Source organism: Dermacentor silvarum, chromosome 11, assembly GCF_013339745.2.
Source record: "Dermacentor silvarum isolate Dsil-2018 chromosome 11, BIME_Dsil_1.4, whole genome shotgun sequence".
Lineage (NCBI taxonomy): Eukaryota > Metazoa > Arthropoda > Arachnida > Ixodida > Ixodidae > Dermacentor > Dermacentor silvarum.
Genome location: NC_051164.1, coordinates 48,191,461 through 48,214,031, shown reverse-complemented (window position 1 = coordinate 48,214,031; position 22,571 = coordinate 48,191,461). Strand labels below are relative to the sequence as shown.

At 49.9% G+C, this 22,571-nt stretch overlaps 2 protein-coding genes across 2 annotated transcripts in view; both read right to left on the bottom strand.

The window, feature by feature from the left end:
• Nucleotides 1–8,149, bottom strand: part of LOC119433054 (retinal-specific phospholipid-transporting ATPase ABCA4-like) — a 138,081-nt gene extending 129,932 nt beyond the window's left edge. Inside the window, exons 1-3 of the mRNA XM_049658544.1 lie at nt 7,902–8,149; nt 4,396–4,459; nt 508–919 (exon numbers count right to left, since the gene is read on the bottom strand). Of these exons, the coding sequence (XP_049514501.1) occupies nt 508–859 (352 nt within the window). The 5' untranslated portion in view covers nt 860–919; nt 4,396–4,459; nt 7,902–8,149. The remainder of the gene's footprint in view (nt 1–507; nt 920–4,395; nt 4,460–7,901) is intronic.
• An 8,704-nt stretch (nt 8,150–16,853) lies between these two features.
• Nucleotides 16,854–22,300, bottom strand: LOC119432334 (putative deoxyribonuclease TATDN2). The gene is made up of 2 exons (XM_049658733.1): nt 22,118–22,300; nt 16,854–18,259 (listed from the first exon to the last, which is right to left on the bottom strand). Exon 2 carries the CDS (start codon nt 18,250–18,252, stop codon nt 17,356–17,358), a length of 897 nt encoding a protein of 298 aa, XP_049514690.1. The 5' UTR covers nt 18,253–18,259; nt 22,118–22,300; the 3' UTR covers nt 16,854–17,355.
• Nucleotides 22,301–22,571: the final 271 nt, after the last annotated feature.

Here is a 22,571-nt window from a genome sequence, read left to right as displayed (position 1 = left end):
CTTGTACTAATCGAAGTATGGTGCCACTGCATTCCGAATAATCCGGTTTCAAATGCATGCACTGCAGCCGCGACTACAAAAAGCATCGTATGAAGCGATAAATCGAATAAAGCGAGTTTGTTATACCGAGATGTTATTGTATATATTTTACACACCTTGTACCATCTATTTAGCTTTCAGCCTTCAACATACTTCCGTAATTATCAAATGCGCGTCTCCACATTGCACTTTTTCCTCAACTAATCAATAGCTCAAATAATCAATAGCATCGGTCATGGTTGCAATGAAGATTAAGCGCTATGCGCACATGTTAGCGGCCTAGTATCTTGTGCACAATTTCGTCACCAGAGCCACGTCTACATTTCTCACGTCATCGAACTAGCAAACTGTGCTCGTACGCGTTGTTCCCACTAATGACTATACGCCTCCATTCCTCTGGAAAACTGCATCGCGGGAAAGCTAGCTTCACAGTTATAAAATAAGGTTGGTTCCCACCGTGCCACTTACTCCATTCGGGTCCCAACGCCTTGCAGACCCTGGCGACCAGGTCGGCGAAGAAGGGCTGGTCGGGCGCGAACGCGAGCGAGCCACGGGTCCAGGACTCGTTGCGGCGGCCCCAGAAGTCGGTCGGCTCGGCGATGTCGAAGAACTGGTCCTTGTGGGGTCTCGCCCGGTATGGTGCCACAGAGTCGTCCCACACCGAGCTCATCAGCAGCAGCATGCCGGCCAGCTCTAGCAGGGTGACCAGGTAGTGGCGACGGATGCGCGACAGCCACACGTGGCGCCAAAGCACCAGCCACACCTGACCGCAGCAACTAGCCCAGCCGCATCCGCAGTCCAGGTATGCCATGTAGCCCATGGCCGTCGTCTCTTACTCGGAAATTCGGGTGTTGGAGGTCTGGAATACCGATGACTCTTCCTGGACGCGCGTGACAGGTGGGTTTCCTTAAACGACCGCTTCGAGTTACACAATGACGAACACGAACTGCGCTCTACGAACAGAAAGGAGCGCTTGCAACTTTTTTTTTTTGTTTTTTTTTTTTTTTTTTTTTGCGGGAGCTTAAGCTGCTCGTCCCAGGTCTGAGTCCGTTTTCGAGAAAGCTGGCACTTCCGAGATGGAGGATGCATTTGACCCGCTCGGGCACAAGCAGCAGAGTCGTCATGCTAAGTACCATGGGAAGGCATTCATGTGGCCGATCGCTGTCGGCCGGTCTAGGCCAGTAGTTCCATTTTTCCATCGTTATTTTCGTATCACCCGATACGTGATATAACGGCGGCGCGGCGGCGTCCAAGCCGGCAAGCTTGTGGCAAGAAGAATCGAAAATGAAATGCATCTTTAGAAAATACGACGCTGATTCGACTCTCTCTCTCTCTCAGATGAAACAGCGACATACGGCCTACCGTCATCGTAGTTATGGCGAGCGCTCGCGAATTACCATCTGAACACTGGCTGGAGTCGATCATTTATTTCAATGGGGACAAGGTCGGCGCTTAGCGCGATAATTTTTTTTTTTTTTTTTTTTTTCAAAGCACGGATTTTAGTATGAATGTCGATCTTCCCAGATGACGTCAGAGTAGGAGCACGCGAGCCTTCTCTATAGTTTTCGCGTGACATCGCGGATGCAGCTTCCCAACGAACTAGCAACCGAACATAGCAGCTATAGGGTTACGTCACCGCACCTCAATGTCACGCGTACTACATTCTTTTGCTTCTGGACGGTGACCGTTCTTCATCGCACCATCACTGCCATCGATTTTTCACTGGGCGAAAGAGACGCGCCTGTCGCGCTGCTTTTGTTTTTCTTGTTTGCGCAGTTTCTCGTCGTGCCAGTACCAGGGGCCGGAAACTCCCTATGCCCCCCATGGGACGCTCGGTCCCATGCCGATACGCGGCGGCAGCGCCGCTTCTACAACTGGAGGCTGCCGGATATCCTACTGGAAATAATTCACTAACTAAACAATGCCTCCATGACGTCACTGATGAAATCGGGAATTAGAGGGAGAGGGCGCGCAGCCGGGAGGAGGAGGGCTGCCGCTGAAGCCCTCCCTTCCTATTTCGCATGCAAGCGGGCTGTGTTCGTGCTCTCTTGCAGGTCCGCTGACCGTGTGGCGACATTGGCCAAATCGCGGAGCAGAACCCGCTGAAGTGTGTCGTGTATTAGGAAGTGCTTTCTTCCTACCAGGTTTACCTTGCAAGCTGCTATTCATTGTCTAAACCACTGGGACATTGCTCGTAGGCACCAGTGCTAAGCAATTATAATGAAGAACATTTATATAGCGAACCGTTGTTAATTACCTTTTCGTCATTTCGTGAAAGTAGTCGCTTTGAAAGTCCTAACTTGCGGTTACGTTTAGGGCTACACTTCAACTAGTCCACAGATATAGAAGGGAGGGGGGGGGGGGGGGGGAGTTATTTTCTTCATGAAGAAAATAACTTCCTGGCACCACCAATCGTTAATTTTGTTCGTGTGTTGTGAAGTGTATCAACTAATACTAGCCAATTTCTCGGCCAGCCAAAACTCAACACAAGTAAAAGTTGAACGCTTTTGTTTTTATTCACACATTCGGTACTGGAAAAAGACTGACGTCCACGCAGTAACAATCTACAGAAGAATTTTCATTCACAACAGTAATTTGTGCATAATGAGTGAAAATAGATTCCAGAAGATCCCAACCAATGCGAAAATTATTAACCACCACGGCTGCGTCTTTTTTTCTTTTCTTTTTTAACCTTCGCTGTGCATGTCGACAAAGAGTGAACAAAATGTATAGCCCAAAAACACGCACTCGAGCCCTTCATTACAAGTATTTCACCGGCAACAGATGGGCTGCCGTCATGACGAATGAGTCGAGCGACACTGCTCTTATGTCAGTCCACTCAGGCTTGCACAGAACTGGTTTACTCATGCAAAATGAATACCTGCTCGGAAAATAGAGAAAAATACTTGTGCTTACCCGTGGTCATTAGGAAACATGAAAAACTTCGCAAAACTAGAACACCACAGAACCGCGCTACACATGTGATGCCCCGATTTACTCATCTTCGTCTAATGCTTGGTCGACCTGGGCCGGTATCTTGTAGCGATGCCTTTCCGGTAATAATGCCTCTTCGCGCTTATCGCGCTTTGTCAGTGGCTAGAGCGACGGTCCGCTCGCGTTATCAACGGGATCAGCCGGCCGTGAGCGGTGGATGATCAGAAGACTAGTGTAGAATAAGTCATAGGGCATCGCTACAAAATCGCGGCCCTGGTTTCCTGCGTCTTCCGTTCGTTGCACGCCTGATCAAGCTTCTCAGACTTATCTTTCCCATCTTCACACTTGGGACGACAACCGAAGCAGACGACCAAGCGCGATATGACTTGCGATATCGCTGAGCAAGTGGCAAGGGTGAGATGAGGCAAGCTCGGCGGTCGCACGAACCACTTCCCGCGTTTCGCCAGATTTAAAATTCACAAAAAGAGAAATAAGAAAAATAACTTAGGATGTCCGGCAACCGCTAGGAGCGCGCGTGTTCCTTGAAACCGAAACTAGCTGTACTTTCCGGGGGCTGCCAGTACTTCAAGATGGTGGCCACGATGATGTCGATGCAAGCCATCTATAAAAGATGCTCCGTCGATTCTGCCAATACTTACAAGCTGGACTGCGTGTTTTTACTCGCTGCAACTTTTAATTCCAGATTTTCTGTTCTTCGTGACAATGGCTCTGGTAAATGACACTTTCCGTCGTGTCAGTATACGTCATATATTAAGAACAAATTATCTTACGTCGCTGTGGCCCACTCTGTGACAACGAAACAGAAAAAAAATTGGTCGCATATCTGTTTGCTTCGATGCAAATGACGCCGAAAGACGATAGTCTTCTGCCGCCCCTGATCAACAGTTGCCCTGATACGTAACACCCTCTCTTCTCCCCTTACCACCCCTCACGCCCTTCCCCTCCCCTCTCACTCCTTCCATGATGGATGGAATGGAGGTTTTGCTGAATAAAATTCAAATTTCCAGCGTTCGCCCTGCTCTCGCGCCATCTGTTGGGACCTTTTATTCCTGTTGGTTTAAAGCCGGCTACAGAACCGCGGCTTCAGTCTCTTCGACACCATATCTAACGCGTTATTTACTAACGTAAAAACCCATCCAATGTGCATTCTTAATTAAATGAACGCTGCAGATCACGGTTATGTACACATATTTTGCTTCAAATAGGCCTGATGTTTCCTTTGCGCTGTATAATGTCGACGTGTATGATCCCGTGCCACCAGTGCTAGTAGCTCGCTTGGTTTTGGCCGGATGGTTGAATCGGTTTTGGATGGGCGGTTGAATTGAGTGACAGACACACAAAGTTTTTCGCGTTTAGGTAGCCCAAGAAAGACTATCGTCGTTAATATCCACTCTCACTCACCACTTCGCAGATCGGTCAATCCCGCTGACAGCGTTGGTCAACTCGGCGGGCAGGACAGTTAGGGCTACAAAAGACACGACAGATATACTCGTCGAAGACGAAGAGAAAGGAATAATTGGGTAATCTTTACACGTTCGAGAACTTTACAACACACGCGATCTAGATCGTCGCATCGGATTGCTACGGACGAATTTTGACCATGTGAAACCTCACATAGCACACGCTCAAATTTCAACACAAACACCTTTATCGTTATCTGGTCTTATCTGCCCCCTTCTCTTTACCGATTGGCCAAAGAAAATAGCACAACACTTGCGCGGCAATACGCCACATCTGCTTAGAACGCTCGCCGCAAAAACACACGAGACGTAAATGACAAAATAAACACAGCACGGCGCACGGCTTACCCGCCGTGGTAGCCCCAGCGGCTGTGGCGTCGTGCTGACGAGCTCGAGGTAGCGGGTTGTATCCATGCCACTACGTACTTAGATTTGGCGGCACGTTAAAGAACCCCAGGTGGCCTAAATTACTCCACAGTCCCCCATATACGGCGTGCTTCAACATGATATCGAGGTTTTGGGCATGAAAACTCCCAGAATTTAATTTTAATTTAACGATGCACGGTTCGCCGCTTCTCCTGACAATGTGTCCCTGTCCCGTTCATTCAACAATTTCTACGAAATACTCCAAAAGGTCCACTGAAATAAATTCAAATAGCTTCACTCTACCAGACACCTGTCTCGTGTAACGCCGATTCCCAGCGATATAGCCGGAAACATCCACCAAAGGTCCCGAGCAGTTCTTGCCAAAAAGCAGCGAGGCCAAGTAGCGCGTCACCGGGGCCTTCATTACGCATACAGGGCGACCAGCCGAACTCATTGTTCGAGCTCCCGAAAAGTCCGGATATCAATAGGAAAGCCTGTCTATCTCCCTCAAACTTCAGAAATCCAGGATGGTGAAGAGTGCTCGCTACCAAGTTCCGGCAACAGCTCTTTTCATTCATACAGTGACTTGATTGATTCGTGAGGATTTAGGTGCCGAAAATCACGATCTGAATCCGCCCTTGGTTGCGTCTTAACTCTGCGTAATAAGATGAACCAACTAGCCCAGCAAAAAGTGTTGATCATGATGCACGCCATAGTGGGGGCGAAACTACAGATTAAATTTCGACCACGCGAGCGCCACACCCACATTTAACGTGCACCTAAACCCACGTACACTTTCGTATTCCGCTCCCATCTAAATGCGGCCGCCGCGACCGTTAAACGAACCCGTGACCTCGCGCTCGGCAGCACCACGCTGTGGCCACATAACCACCGCAGGCTGAAACACGGTGACTGAATTCATTCACAATAGATTAGCGATACATCGGAAAGATGCCTCCCACTGACCTGCAATGAATCTCAGACCGCGTATGGGAATCCAAAGGGAGCAGAGAGACGGGTGCGGTCGAGATCTCGTACACGCGTGCCTTCCTGGAACGTGTCACGCGCCGGTGCACACGATGATGATGACGATGAGCCTCAAACACGGCACGTACGAACTTCGTTAGGAAGGCCAGGGGGTACTGTTGCGTCTGTACATTGTAAAATCCCGCCATGTTGTCGAATTTGGCAATGGCGGCACATTGAACCAATCAGGAGGCTGCTGTGGCCGTCTCTGATTGGCTCGAAATGCCGCCATAACCGAATTCGACAACATGGCGTAATTTGACAATAGTACTCCCGGGTTTGGTTTCGTGCCTATTGGTATGACTCAACCCAGTACGGCGAAATGGCCATGAAACAGGCCAAGAATCAGGCGGTAGCATGGAAACAAGAGTGTGTGAGAGAGAGGGAGAGAGATGTTTAATAATCGAAAACAAAAATATATGTACTATCGCGATGGAAAGAAACGCGAACAGCGGAGCGCGTGGCCGAAGCATAACTGAATGTATAGTGCGCGCCGTCCAGTCATCACCATTGACAGGCGCGCATGTCCGGTTTGATTGCGCTTTGCGATGATGCACCCCCTATATTGCGACATTTTTGTTTCTTTACAGTTTGCGCTGTCATCATTACTGCGCCGTCACCTTTTCTCGTTTTCAAATAAAAGAGAAGTAGAACAGAAACAAAAATATTGCAGTACATATAGGTGGTGCATCATCGCAAAGCGCAATCAAACCGGACATGCACGCCTGTCAATGGTGATGACTGGACGGCGCGCACTATACCTTCAGTTATGCTTCGGCCACGCGCTCCGCTGTTCGCGTGTCTTTCCATCGCGATAGTGCATATATTAAAAGGCAATTAACCTCAATGGTTTATCCGGCGATTAGGTTCATTGCTTTCGCACCTTAATAGGTAGAGCAAAAAATTATTTTAAATAAGGCAATATTAACACATGAGTAAATCGCTAAACGACAAAAATTACGCTTGAAGTATTGTTTCGTAAAGTTCAATAACTAAATTAAATGGGAGCCAGTAATAAGCACTGATACATACCGTATTATTACCATCTCTTCGTTATTTACTATCGCCAGTATTATGTAGCAGCACTGCAACTTAAAGAAGGCTAAAGAAGAACACTAAATCAATTTGCACTGGCACATAAAGCCCCGTAATTTAAATAAAGTTTAACGTTTCTGCCACGGCAAGGCAATGAATGGCAGTGCTAGTTTTCTCGCAGGCTATTTATAATGGCGCACAGCAATGCCTCAAGCAAACACGTTTCGCTGTGTTTAACGTGTACTGCGTAGACAAACACAAGTAGTGCACGCAAGGTAACGTTTAGCAACTGCCACTTTCGTATTGTACTAAGCGCAGAAGAACTTAAACATTCGATGCAAACAGCACAGAAAGCTTCGCTTACGTCGATTCCCAGAACGCGTGGGATTCGCATAACTTCTTTCTCCGGATTTCTTCGTGCTTTCAAATCTCTCGAAAATTATATATCCCCGTTCTCGCATGACGCAGACGCCGATTGAACTCGCAGCAACGCGTTTTGCACTTTGCACCAGTACGAAACGGAGCACTAAATATGCGTTAAAACAGCGATTCTTGCAAACAAAAACCCGCTAAGGTTACAGTTTCGCAAAACGTAAAAAGTGTCAAATGACCTATTGAGCGAAATGCAGTTCCACTAACGTGAAACCTGGGGAGGTGCGAAGCATGCAGGGATGCAGCACCGCTAATGGGCTCATATGTCTCATAACCCCGTAAACGCGGCCTCCACGTTACGACGACAGAAGAGTAGTGAAATTCTACGCTGGAATGATGAGCGGCAACGCAGCCAGCTGTGGAAGGCGACGACGAACGCGGGAGCAATGGCACGAGCGCGTGCTGAGCGCAAGCCGCTTGCTTCAACGCAGCCAGCTGTGGAAGACGACGACGCAGCGGGAGCAATGCACGAGCCGAGCACGAGCCGCTTGCTTACCGTGACAACGACGACGACAATTACGACAGGAGACGCCGACAGCCCGGGCGCATAAGGTGCTTCGCACCTAAAAAAACGAGAAACACGCTCACTTGTTTTACAGCGAAGCCTTCTTTGTGGAGCTCCCGGTCAGTAAGCATAACAGCATGATGCTTTAACCAACAGTCAAGAACCGCACGCATAGAACTCGCGCCGCACGCTAAGCATCGTTCTTTGAGACAAGTGGCATGCGCGCTACAGCACGTGCGCGCGAGACCAAGCGCGCCAAAGCACATTCGCGCGTCAGTTTCCACCAGACGCACGTTATCCCGCGCGACAGCTCTGTGGTGTTCGATGCTGTAGTCGGTGATAACGTTGTGCAAGCTGTGCCGCGTTGCTCCGCCGCCTTGGCTGGCCGTTGCGGGCGTGTTCGTCGCCAAGTCCATTGCCCGCTTCTTATCGAGAGCTTCACTTACATCGATTACTACAGCGCGCGTGATCGGCTCTTTTTTTAAGCGACGCTTTTCTTCGAGAACCTCGCCTGGTTTTCGTGATCGTGCGTGCAGCGTGACTGTTATCTAGCCGAAAAGGCCAACCAATCACAGAGGAGGACGCGCACCGCGCCAGTCGCCGGGTTCCTTGGACCACCACCAGATGGCGATCGCTTCCACGTATCGTCTTACGTATCCGTGGAGAGCCTACATGCAACACTACCTACGTATCCGTAAGGAGCCTACATGAAACAGCGTTGCATGTAGGCTCCCTACAACAGCGTTGCACGTAAGCTCCCTACGTATCCGTACGCATCTGCGGCAGCGGCGGCGGCATTGCATCGTCCTCTCTACAGTGTCTGAATAAAACCTTCCGTATCAGACTTGCAAACGCAAACTTCCGAACACGAACTCGTTATGCCCTCACACAAAGCTTCGCTGTGTATAGATTCCAGCTCGTTGTATCTGCTGCAATTTTTCTATGTGGTTCTCGTGTTTAATACATTTGATGGGACTTTTTTTTTTCTTTATTTCAGTACAAGGAGAGCAAAAGAAATCGTCGACTTAAATGGAAACTTAGTGTCCCCTTTCACCCGCCGCGGTAGCTCAGTCAGCTAAGGCGTTGCGCTGCTGAGCACGAGATCGCGGGATCGAATCCCGGCCGCGGCGGCCGCATTTCGATGGAGGCGAAATGCAAAAACGCCCTTGTGCTTGCGTTGTAGTGCACGTTAAAGAACCCCAAGTGGTCAAAATTAATCCGGAGCCCTCCACTACGGCGTGCCTCATAATCAGAACTGGTTTTGGCACGTAAAACCCCAGAAAGAAGAAGTAGTGTGCCCTTTCATACCGCGACTTGTAGGCGTGCAAGTCTTCTCCTTCTACGACGAGCGTACAAGGCGGCCCTTAAGCTCCCTCTAGGAACCCCCAACAACAAACTTTTAAGCTTTGGCGTCCATAACGCGTTTGAAAAGTTAGGGGAAGCACAACTAGCCGCTCAACTCTCCCGATTCGCACAGACTACCACCGGGAGGGACCTGCTGAGACGCCTTGGGCATGTGGGCCCCCTTCGAGACATCGCCGAACAACAATCTATTCCACCCAACCTCCAGGTCAACTACAACGCAGCCCCCTACCCCGTAATAATAATCATCATCATCAGCAGCAGCAGCCTATATTAATGACGATGCCCCCATACCCCGTAATATGGGCCCGCAACTTCATCACGGGCGACGGGAGGTCCGAGTTGAAGCTCTTCGTAAAGGCTACTCAAATAGGATCAACACAACCTATGTAGATGCAGCGCTGTATACCGGAAATCGCAATAGTGCTGTAACCACAGTGGTCGACCATCATCTTCGCGAAATCAGCAGCGTATCCATTCCTGCACCTCCATCGCGTAGGCTGAAGAAACGGCCGTCGCATTAGTCATTGCCCACGGCAACAACCGGAGACGGTCGGTGAACATCCTTACGGATTCTCAGGTGGCCTGCCGAAATTTCCTGCATGGGCGTGTCGGCTGAACAGGAATGAGTATTCTCCTTGGCACACCAGATCCTACTGACCCCCTAGATGCACGAAATCCCCCCATCCGACATAGCATAATTTGAACGCCGGGTCACCGTGGGACTGGAAGGGAACTGGGAGGCAGATAGGGTGGCTCCATGATACACAATAGACCGAGCAATCTGTGATCCTGCCTCGGAGGATCCTACCCCGGTACCGTGCAACTATGCGGCCATCTTAAATTACTACGAACGAGTCAGGCGAATCTACTCCCCTCCCAAGAAAAAAAAGTTCGCCGTGCGGCCAAGTATTTTAGGACAAGCTTGATCATGTCTTCTACCGTGAAGTATTAGCGACACCATCATTGTTTTCTTTAACTCCCTCAGTAATTTGGCCATTATGGACGGCTTTCTTACTTCTTTAGTATTTATTAGTTATTACAGTTAGCACGAGTTAAGTCGTAGGCTCGGTTTGAGCGGTGAATTAAATTTTATGCGTTAGTGTCAAATGACCTATTGAGAGAAATGTAGCTCCACTAACGTGAAACCTGGGAAGGTGCGAAGCATGCAGTGATGCACCGCTAATGGGCTCATACTGCCTTAAGCAATGGCTCATAACCCCGTAAACGCGGCCTCCCCGTTAAGACGACAAAAGAGAAGTGAAATTCTACGCTTGAATGATGAGCGACAACGCAGCCAGCTGCGGAAGACGACGACGAACGCGGGAGCAGTGGCACGAGCGCGTGCCGAGCACGAGCCGCTTGCTTACTGTGACTATGACAGGAGACGCCGACAGCCCGGGCGCGTAAGGTGCTTCGCACCTAAAACTAACAAAGGAGGAGGCTGTCAGGTGGCGCTTAATACAGACTGGCACGTACCCCAACTTACACATTCTTAATAAAATGCACCCAACGGCATAGCCCGCGCGTTGCCCATGGTGCTCTGAGAAGTCAACGCTTTTACACACTACCTGGACATACCGGCCCATCCCCGCACTGCCTCACATAGACCAAACGAGTGTGGAGCGGTGGGAGGGGCTGCTGGCCAGCGACAGCCTTGACGATCAACTCAGTTCGATCGACAGGGCGCGCAGAGCGGCAACTGCCTGTGGCCAACACCACCTATAGACAGCACAAGGCCTACGCACTCCGAACGTGACGTCATGGTACCTGGCCCGACTGCGATACAATCTAATAGGGATGCTCCCACGTAAGCAACAGTGATTTTGACGTCACCGCTTTCGTCACGCTAGCTTTGGCAATGGAAATGTTGGGCCAGGTAGCATGACGTCATAGATCGGAGTGCGTAGGCCTGTGCTATCTAGGTGGTGTTGCTGTGGCGCCCTGAACTAAGAGCAACCACCTCCTCTTGAATGGGACCCATGAACCAAGTGGGCCCCACACCACAAACCCCATTTATTCCTTCAAATAAATGTTTTTCTCCTCCTCCTCCCAGCCATAGAAAACTCTATACTTGCCACAAAGGAACAGTGGGAGGAGTTGCTAAGAAGCGACCACCACCATATCCAACTCCAGGCAGTCCAGAGGGCCCACGACATCGCAACGGGATTTCGCCTCGCGGTGCCATCGTGGGCGGAGCCACCGACTTGACCTGAGGGAGCCTTCGGCTCCCCCTGGCCAGTTTCTCAGGACCAATAAAAGTTCTTGTCACTGTCACTGCCCTCCTCCTCCACCTCCTCATCGAGGTTAATGTTAGGGCGGTATGAGCTACGTACTTTATCGATGCTCAACTTCGCACATACAGCTGTCGCTGTAAAAATTAATAGCGGGTGTTCTTTCTAGATAGCACAATACGGCATTGGCCCTTTCAGGTCTCCTAGCAGGACTGGGGTACCAAATGGCAACAAGTGCTTATCATCAAAGATGCATGGCTTATGGAGCACTTTCGGCACAGATGTGCAGGCTGTCTTGTATATACTGATTAGCTGCGTCACAGGTAATGTATTCCTGACGAGCACAGCCGTCTGCACCCTGTCGATTGCCGAGTGGTTAAAGTCGGCATTTGGTTGCCCAAGACAAAAGTTATACGTGCACTCGTGACATAAAGAAATCGCTTTAAGATTAAGACGCTTATTTCACTTAAAAGTTAAGAACGCATCCACTGATCGAAGAGCCCTATGCCTACGAAAAAAAAATTCATGAGCCATTCCACTCTGTGTTGGTGGACAACCAGCGCAACTGTTTAGCGCACGACACAGAGGTGACACAGAATTTTGAACAAAGGTACGTACATATTGTCACATGCGGTGATCCTGTGGTCGGTGCTTGGATGATGACGACGACGACGGTGTGACTATCTGGTGTGCACCCGCTAGCCTTACCATTGCTGCAGCGTTGTGCGCCTTGCTTTGTAAATATATCCCGTAACATCTTTGGTGGAGGTGCGGGTGGACTACGTTGCGGCTTGTGACCTCTGCCAGAGACACAAAACTCATGTCCTACTGCTTGCTGGCAGCCTTCAGTCCCTTGATATCCCTGATGAAACATTTTTCTGGGTGGGACTCTACCTTCTAGGGCCTTTCTTCATGTCAACCATTGGCAAAAGATGGGTTACAGTCGCTACTGACTACGCAACGCGGTACGCTGTTACACGAGAACTTTACCACCAACTGTGCTACTGATGTAGCCGATTTCATTCTTCACGATGTCATCGTGCGCCACGGTGCTCCTCGTCAGTTAATCGCGGCCGCTGCTTCCTGTCTAAAGTAGTCGACGACATTCTTCGTTCCTGCTCGACCAATCATAAGTTCACCACTGCGTACCATCCACAGACAAACGGCCTTCCTGAACGCCTCAACCGTAGTTTGACGGATATGCTTGCTATGTACGTGTCTGTGGACCACCGTGACTGGGACACCAACCTGCCTTTAGTGACCTTCGCCTACCACTCTTCCCGTCACGACACAGCTGGCTACTCACCTTTTTATCCACTGTTTGGCTACGACCCACCATTGCCCATGGACATCATACTCCATCGTCACGCAGACGCATGCCTATGCTCGTGATGCTCTTGCCCGTGCTGACATCGTCCGTCTGGTTGCCCACGAGCGCTTATCGGCTTCACAGGTCAATCAAAAATGTCTCTATAACCGCCGACACCGGGAGGTGAACTTCTCTGCAGGATCGCTCGTCTTGCTGTGGTTGCCGTCACGTCGCGTTGGCCTATGCGAAAAACTCCTCCCACGTTATGCTGGCCCTTGCCGCGTCATACGCCGTCACTAATGTGGCCTATGAGATTGCTCCGCTAAATACTAAGTCAGCCTCTGCAACAATCGCGAGTGACATAGTTTATGTTTCGCGCCTTAAACCGTACCACTCTCGGCCCGAGACGGTGCTTCTGCTTGCCGGCGGGTAATGTCACGAGCGGTGATCCTGTGGTCGGTGCTTGGACGACGACGGCATGGCTATCTGGTACGGTGTATATGGTGTGCACGCGCTAGCCTTACCATTGCTGCAGCGTTGTACGCCTTGCCTTTTAAATATATCCATTTATTGTATATAGAATCTCCCCGTAACAATATTTATTGCCCTTATTGGTGGTCATCGTGGCGATAGGTACGCACACACATTCGCGTATCACCTCTGTTGTTGACTCCCAGCAAAAAGTCACGTAAGACAATGAATGACTCATACTTCCGTAAACGCGGCCTCCTCATTATGACGGCAGAAGAGAAGTGAAATTCTACGCTGGAATGATGAGCGGCAACGGAGCCAGCTGTAGAATACGACGACGACGAACGCGTGAGCCAGCGAGGCAGCTGTGGAAGACGACGGACGACAACGCGCGAGCAGTGGCACGAGCGCGTTCGCGCGGTTGAGAGACTGCGAGAGTTTGTGGTTGTGAAGAGGAAGAGGCGCCATTTTCTGCAGCAGCCCTTTAGGGATCACGGCTGCGGCGATGGGCGCCTACGAGCCAGCTGTGGAAGACGACGACGCTCACATTCTCACCGCTGCTCTCGGCGTCGTTCCTCGTAAATTAGCTGTTCTTCGGGCCTACGAACCACTTGCGGCCGTCCCATGGCGACGGCGGAGCTAAATTGAGACCGCATATACACCTGAACTGTCCGTCGTACCTGAGCACGAATCGCACTAGTCGAGAACCTCCAGTCTCGAAACGAGCTCGAATGGAAGACGAGGCCTTGAGCAAAGCCATTAAGGACTCTATATGCACAAAAAGAAGCTAAGAGGAGAGAAATGCTGTCTCCTCATTCGCAGCCTTAAGAGGCAAGCTTCCTGCTGTCTGCAGTAGTGATTTCTGGACCATCAGGACCAATGATCGTTGCCCAATGTTTCTCCGCATCGAGGATAATCCTTTACTACATGTGAGGTGTTCCGTCACGGTGTTCGCTGATCTCTCACCTGCAGTGTCAGCAGGTATGATCAAGCTGGTTTCATTACATTGCGGAGGCGCAGTTCCAGGCGCAGTACGTGACATCCGGACGTTGTCCTTACTGTTCCGGCAGCTAGAAAACCACATGACAGAGACGACAGGAGTTGCAAGTGCGTCGAAAACAGCGACATTGTTGCAGCATATTGTCCCCTTGCTGAATGAACTGTCTCAAGACAGTGACACTACAGAAGAACAGTGCGTTGTTTCGTCTGCTAAATGAGCAAATTGCACTCGCATTCGCTGCCCCCATTCGTCGCTGCAGTGCTGAAACATTAGTGTTTTATAGCATCCTGAACTTCATTTCTCATCACGCCTATAACTTTGCTAGATCAGCGTCGACGTTGACGTTACCCCACCCTGCAACTCTGCGCCTTTTTTCCAAGAATGGAGGCGATCCACTAAAGCAGCAATACGAAGCCAACTTTCTTTCCTGCATTCGAGAAAGGGTGAAGTGCATGCAGCCGCACGAAAAGACGGTAACGCTAATGGTTGATGAAATCTATATCAAGCCACACTTCGGTTATAAAGGGGACAACATAGTAGGATCTGCAGCCAATTCTCAAGAGGCAGCCATAACAGCTCATGTTTTCATGGTTCAGTCGGTCCTGTCATCCAACAAAGATGTGCTTCACATTCTTCCCGTATCTAAAATGACCGCCGAAATCCTACATGAGTTCTGCAAGAAGATAATTTTAGAAGTAGAATCTACTGGCCTCAGGGTCATTGGCGTGGTTACTGACAATTCACTCAACCGGAAAATTATTATTTTTTTTTTGTTTTGTTTTTGCAGAGAACCATGAAGTAAGCATTGTGTACCCTCATCCAGCCGACAAAAATCGTCCTCTTTTATGTCATCGACCCTGTGCACATACTCAAATGGATTAGGAACAACTGGATCAATCAGAAAAGCCAAGGAACATGCTTCTACTTTCCTGAAATGAGCCTGTCTGGAATATTTCCCGATGGGCCGCCCAGAATGAAAGCTCCATCATTTGAAGCCGTACGGCAGCTATATTCATTGGAGCAGACATTGCTTCTCAAGCTTAGCTGCAAGCTAAATTCTAAAGCCATCAATCTAACACCTATGGAGAGACAAAATGTAAAATTGGTGTTAAACGTCATGAATCTGTTTGTCTCAAACACTCTTGAGATGTGTGGCGAACCCCTCAATACCACATGTGCTAGTTCAACAGCCCTCTTCATCAACAATATAACGACGTGGTGGAAAATCGTCAACGTAAAGACCCCTTCCAAAGGTTGCCGAATGAACGACACCTTGCAAAATCCAGTGAATCCCACGGTGGATCAATAGCTGGTTTTTCTTAATGGTGTGATAGACCGGCTGGACACTTGGGACAGCGTCAGCATGAACAGTGGCTGCTTGACAAGGAAAACCAATTCAGCGTTGAGACTAACTTTCTACTCTCTTGTTGAGTTGTCACAGTACTGCTTAGAAGAGCTCAAATTCAAGTATGTTCTGCAAGGAAAATTTCCAACAGACACTCTTGAAGATCACTTCAGTCGCTACCGTCACCTTGCTGGCGCACATTATCATCTCTCAGTGCGGTAGCTTCTAGAATCTGAAAAGAAAATCCGGCTGCAAAAGCTGCTGATGCTTCCGCAGCCACACAGCAACAGTGAGAATGACACAGAAGTTTGACAACACAACTTCTCGGTTCACATTTCTAATGGAGAAATTTCCAGCCCAAAGCACGTCATGGAAGTTGTTGCCTATATCGCTGGATATTGTGCTCATTCAGCTCTGAAGAAGCTGTCGTGCATATTTTGCAGCATCATATTCGTCCTGGAAAACAGGAATATAGATGTGCAATCTAACACAATGATTGCCAACCTGTCAAGAGGAGGCTTAAAGTTTCCGCAGCCATGTACTGTGCACATGGCGCTGGTCACGACGCTTGTTGTCGAAAAACTCACAAAGGCAGAAAATGCAAAGCCGTTCCTCGCATCCAACAACCAGCGCGATATTGTCAGCTCCAATGCCACATCACTGCGGGGAGATGTTGGGCTAGAGACTTGAGAAAATGGCCATACGTAAAGAGACTCTCGTGTGGCACGTAGTGCGTGCTGCAACAAATGTCGCTTTGAACAACTTTTGCAGACTGCGAAATGACACCATCCAAAGCACTGTACAAAAACGGCTGCAGACAGAAAGATCAAAACGCTGAGCAAGAAATGAGATGGGTTGGTTTTAGCCTTTCTTCCTAATAAAACCATTTCTACAAATGCATTTCTGACTCTTGTTTCAGTAATGTGTAAAGGCAGATGCAAATATTTAAGGACCTCCTGCCTTGAAGCTAGAGAAACTATTATACACAAGTGTGCTTGTTCAGGTGACCTAATTTCCTAATGCAGACAACGTAGGAAAAAGAACAACCATCGGATTTCACTAAGGGCCCATAGCAGATATAATGTGAACGAGTGGCGACGGAAAGGAGCGGCTGGGGTGCAGGTGGGCAACAAGCGTGACGTCACGCTCTCCCTGGAGGGGCCTTGTCTAGTCTAGGTGGTGTTGGGTAACAATGATTCTGAACTTTGAATGGATAAATCAAGATAGGAAGGTGCCGTTCATGAAACAATGGTGTCACAGGTCAGTGTACAAGTCGAACAGCTCACATTCAGTGTACACAAGTCGAACATGTTTGCACCGAATGCTCATGTCGGCTACATGGTTGTCAGCAACTCAGCTTCGACCGTTTCGAGCTATTGCAATCAAATGACCTGACAACAAAGTGCCAATAAAACAAAACTCGTTTCGGTTTAATGACCCACGTCCTGAGAATAAACTATCTTCAGTGTGATACAAACTGTGTCAGGAAAATCGGTCACGACCGCGAGTGTCTTTGCGGAGAACGACCGTAGTGAAGTGGCCTGTAGTGGCCAAAGCTGCTGAGCACTTAAAGAACCACACACCGTGTTTTAGGTTACTTCAGTTCTTGACGCCACTCGGTGACCGTCTCTACGCTATGCCGCACCTTTCCCGTTGCACCGCTGTCATTCTCGGCTCTACCAGGCGCCAAACGCATCATGGCACTGCCACAACACACACAGGCACCGAACAACACCTGGTAAGGTCTGTAGCGGTAGTCCTGCAGAGCGGGGAACGACGAGACGACGGGCCAAAGTCGCAGTCACAGTTTTGCACGTCAGATGCCGTAGATGCGCCGCGTGTTCTCCCGTACCGCGCTGATCACGTCGTCGACAGAGATGTCGCGGATGGCCGACAGCTTAGTCGCGACGTGAATCACCATTCCCGGGTGCGAGCAGGTGAGCCTCTGCCCTTCCCGCTTGGGCAGGAAGAACGGCGCGTCCGTCTCGAGTAGGAGACGGTCCAGCGGAATCCGTTGCGCGGCCTCGACCAGCGGTTCGACGCCCGAGAAACCGAGCAACGGCGTGATGCCCAGGCACAGCCGCGGAAAGGTGTCTAGCCAGCACTTCGCCTCCTCCCAGTCGCGCGTAAAGCAGTGCCGGTGCATCGGGTAGTCGGCTGGGACCATCTCCTTGAGGATACGGATCGTGTCCGAAGTCGCGTCCCGGGAGTGAATCACCAGGGGAAGGCGTCGACGCCTGGCCACCGCGAGCTGCCGGCGAAACACTGTCTGCTGCGTCTCCTTCAGCATCTCCCGGTCGTCTCCGGACAAGATGGAGTAGTCGAGCCCGATCTCGCCGAGGGCTACCACGCTGCGGTGGTCGAGGGCACGTACGAGGTGCTTCTCCACCTCGTCGGTGTAATCGCGCGCCCTGCGAGGGTGGCACCCGAAGGCGCCCCACACACTTTCGTCCGAAAGCAAGCGCTTCCAGTTGTCGCGCTGCTCGAACGTTTCTGGCTCGCAAAAGTTTGCTACGCACCCTTCGTAACAGTAGGGGAACGTGTCACGGCGAGCGAGACGGAAGTGCGTGAACGACTTCGTGTGGCCCATTTTGGTGAAGACGAAGTCCAGGTGACAATGCGTATCGATCAGGCCCACCTCCGAGGCCGTCGTGTACGGCCATTCCCGGATGCCCAAGGGTCCGACCGTGCGCTGCGAATCTGAACGAGCCATACCAGACCTGGGATGAGAGAGAATGCGTCGGGTTTAAGCGATCAAGCAGGCACTGGTTTGTAAGGAACGCCGACAAGACAGCGAGAGGCGAAGGCGTCGTCGAATCGCTTCTTCTTCTTATCGCTTACCTTACCAGTCGTCTTCGCCGTTGATAAGAGCATGAATGTCTGCTCGACAGCAAGAGCTTCCGAAATGCGCAAAAAAAAAGAAAAAAAAAGAAAGAAATGCGATTGCGCAAGTTATGAAAACGTGAAACAAGCGAAATCAACAACCGCGTCGCTACAGTGGTTTCGCGTTCGATTCGTGCTGCCTTGGCCATTAAAACCACTTAAACCAAGTACGGCAGCTACAGCGTTTCTTGCTCCTGGTAAATCCACGTGCAGAGGGCGCCGGTGCAGGAACAGCGAGCGGCTATTACGTAGCCACTAAAGTTTTATCTTCCTCCATCAAGTTTCCTAGAAGTGGGCAGTGCAGTGGGCTCACCACTGATCTCCACTAGGTTAGGCTCGCTCGCTGGCGGAGGCTATGCGGTGCGGATAGAGTAGTGCGGCGGCTCCACGAATGTCGACAATATGTGCTTCTCTGATCGCCCAGGTGGCGGCGCTGGCGTCGGTTTCCATTGAACGTGGGAGCAGCGCGTGCAGCTGCCCGAGCATATTAGTCGAAGTTGTTGAGCTGCGTTGGTTTGCTGTGGACGTCGTCGCGTGGGTTTTTAGATGCGAAGCATCTTATGCTCGGGGCTATGTCACTGTAGGCGCCCCAGAGGCACCGGCAACAGTCACCAACGCCGCGCGCGTTCGGTGCGAACGCGGGCAAAACGCCGACGGCGTCGACAACAGTTCTGCGCGTTGCTGGTGCTGCTGCATGTCCAAGTTTATACAGCTGATAAAACTACCTTGAGTCGACCCCATGGCTGCTTCGCATACTACTCAGGGTTCCACTACGGGAAGATGGAGTAATTTTTTTTTTTTCCACACAGCGTGCAAGCGATTAGTCTGCTTTGCAGTGACTGAGCCATGCTGCGACATCGACAAAACCACTGTTACGTGCCTCCGTGGGTGCCAAACACGCTACGTTTACGTGAAGGATGGGCCGAAGTTGTTTTTGTTTGGCGTCCCGAAGGATGAAAATAGGCGGAGAGAGTCGGCTAACGAACTAATGGGACCAAGGAGGCCTCCTTTATCCCTCCAGTCCGTTGTAGGCTTCGTGAAAAAGCTCGAGGATCTCTTCACGGAATGCTTCTGTCAGAGCTTCTGTCTGACAGCATTATGGATATGCTGGTAGTTCAGAGCAAGCCCCTCAAAATTGGTTGCAATGCACACGCTTCTACCCTCACAGCGAAAATGATTAGTTTTTACGTTGTCACATGTCTTCATTTTTATGTGAAAGGAATTAACAGTGACAAGGCAGGAAAGCGGGAGAGGGCCAATTAAGCAGCTGAAGTTGAGCCGTTGCACATGAGGTGAAGCCAGTGGCGCACCGACGGGGGTGTTCGGGTGTTGTAATTCCTCCCCCCCCCCCCCCCCTCCCTCCCTGGGGCCGAGTTAAACCTCCCCCTCCCAGTCCAACGTGTACCTTCAGTGCTCTGTTCACATTGGCATTACAATTCAGAAGGTGGCTTGAGGTCGAATTTCCCTGATGCACAAGAACACTCTATCACTGTCTTGCATTTATTCATTCACTCTTAAATTACCTTGAGTAAAACGCTGAAGAAATAAACATCATCATCATCATTGGTGTCCTTATATTATAACTCTTAGGCATTTTATTTGCTGATGGATTCCTCTGACTAAAGCAAGGAAATAACATATCATGCAAAGTGCTTGCTCCCCCCCCCCTCACCCCCCCTTGCAGAGATTCTGGGCCGCGATTTTGTAGCGATGCCTTATGACTTATTTTAGAATAGTCTTATCATCCACCGCTCACGGCCGGCTGATCCCGTTAATAACGCGAGCGGACCGTCGCTGTGACCACTGACAAAGCGCGATAAGCGCGAAAAGGCATTATTACTGTAAAGTCATCGCTACAAAATACCGGCCCTGGGTGCGCTACTGCTCTAAATAAACAAGACTATCTTTCTAATTAATTTTTTTATGATTGCCCGATAACTCGGAAAATTTTAAGGCCCCTTCCTCATAAGCAAAATCGGTCGGCGACCACCTGTTTGCATAAAATGTCTAAAAAGATAGGCAGCCAATTGCCCGAGAGTTGCCGTCATTCTTTCCGCAAGGTACTATTATGGAAAAGATCATGTGAACTAAACAAATATGGTGCTTGCTAAAGATATGTAAAGACTCGATCTGAAGTATGCCAAAATTAAAAATAAATAAGTGTGCACTGCTTCGAACTGAAACCAACAAAAGCGCAAGGAAAATGAAGCTTCTGCAAGCAAAGCTTCCATTGAAGTAAAACCCCTCTACATAAAAAGTAGCGCCAACCACTTCCCTCCTCCTCCGTTCCACTGTCGCGCTCGGCGCGGCCAGCGCGATCGAGGCACGATCTAGACAGCGTCGACCCTGCCGTAGCAGACGGTGGCTAATGCGCTACCAGATTAAATCCGCGCAAAACTTCGATCGCGCCCTGCGGAGCAGTTTTTGAGGCGCGGTTTTGCTTCGTCAGTCAGTAACTGGCCTTGATAATGCAGTTTTGGAAGTAGCAACGCGACGATGCGAGACGGCGCAAATACCAAGTGTGCAGCAAGCGTTTGCGCTCGCCGGATGGTAAAGAAAAAAAAGCCTTTTGCCCTCGCCTTGTCGGTTGCGGCAACTGAAGGCGCAGCAGCATGCCATCACAACGAAGTTCTTGTCCCTGTTTTTCCTCCTCCTACTCTTGTCCCTAACACGTTTGATCCGTTTGTGCGTACAGGACTTTCGTCGCACAGGCCTGAGAATGGCGGTCGGACCGCACTGGAAAGAAAAAAAATCTGCAAAAGCGCAACGCGTGCTTCCACGTGACACGGATTGGCCAATGGCGGAGCGGAGGAGGCTTGGGCGACAGGAGGCGGCAAAGAGAAACGCCGGGGTGAGCTCGGTGGCGGCAAGATCCAAGAATGTCGCTACTTTTTATATAGAGGGGTTTCACATTGAAGTTGCCTGTGGCGCCACCTCTTGGATGCGATGCTAATTGCGTTCGAGTAGCGGCTGAGTAAGCCTACTGCCCCCTTCTAGGGCACTATATCATTGTGAAACTGCATGCACGTGACATCACGGCACGTGGCAATCTACAACGGCTCCCCGGGGCATTTTCTTTCGATCCAGAAGTTCATTTTCACCACCCGCGAAAATCAGAACCAAATACGTATGTATATAACTCGCGCTCATGAATTATGCACTCTTGGAAGATAATACGAGTTTCGATTGGTGCCATAAGCGAGTACGCGTTTAAATATTCGACCCAGAAGCTCTAGAACCCTGCCTGCCATGCCATACTCTAGAACCCTGCCTGCCATGGCCAGAGCCTATGGCCAGAGCTGTCCAAAACGAAAATCTAAAGGTGGCGTTTTATTGCTCGTGCCAAAATACTGCACTCTAAAAACAGTTGCACCATTTGGGGCGTATTTTTTCCACAGAACAATAATCGTCATCTGACTTGCGTGGCTTTCCTTTCTTTAACGCTGTGCGCCCGACACTTCTCGGTCACGAACGACAAGAGCGTTATCAGCGTGACACAGCGTTCTCGACAGGAAAGTAGCAAGTGCAGAGTTTTCAAGATAGGAAACGCAAGCAAGACAGATCACGATTATTGTTGTGTGGCAAAAATGCACCCCAATGGGTGCAACTGTTTTTAGAGTGTGCAGCGTACTGCAGTTTCAAGCAAAATATATTCGATACTAACTTGTGAAACTCTGAAAATTCGACACCCTTACCGGTTTCTGCGTTTCCTTCCTCTTGATACGCAAATAAGCAAGAAAATACGATTCACGACATCATTCCTCTTGCTGCTCGCCTGCTGACCGACACTCTTGAGCAGTTCGTGTACCGAATTGGAGCTTTGAAGAAGCTTGCACCTGTATCCGAACCACACCCTGCCAGTGGTTAACAATATTATTAACGGTCAGATTAATTTCGATACACCGATTTACTTCCAGAACCCTGCAGCCAGAGCTACACGCCGCACTCACCCGTTGAATATTGTCACGTAGTAGTGACAGTGAAGAAAACAGTCGTAAAACTGTGTATGACGAAACTGGTTGTTTATTGGGCGAACCTGTGCCCACAAGAGCAAGCTACACTCAAAGCACAACGATAGCGGCGAACACAGTCGGCGATCGTCGAAAATCTGATCTGCGGCGAAACGCGTCAGCTTTTATATACGTAAGT

Excerpts from the sequence above, each read along its gene's own strand:
- LOC119432334 (XM_049658733.1), bottom strand. The coding sequence starts at position 18,252 with ATGGCTCGTTCAGATTCGCAGCGCACGGTCGGACCCTTGGGCATCCGG.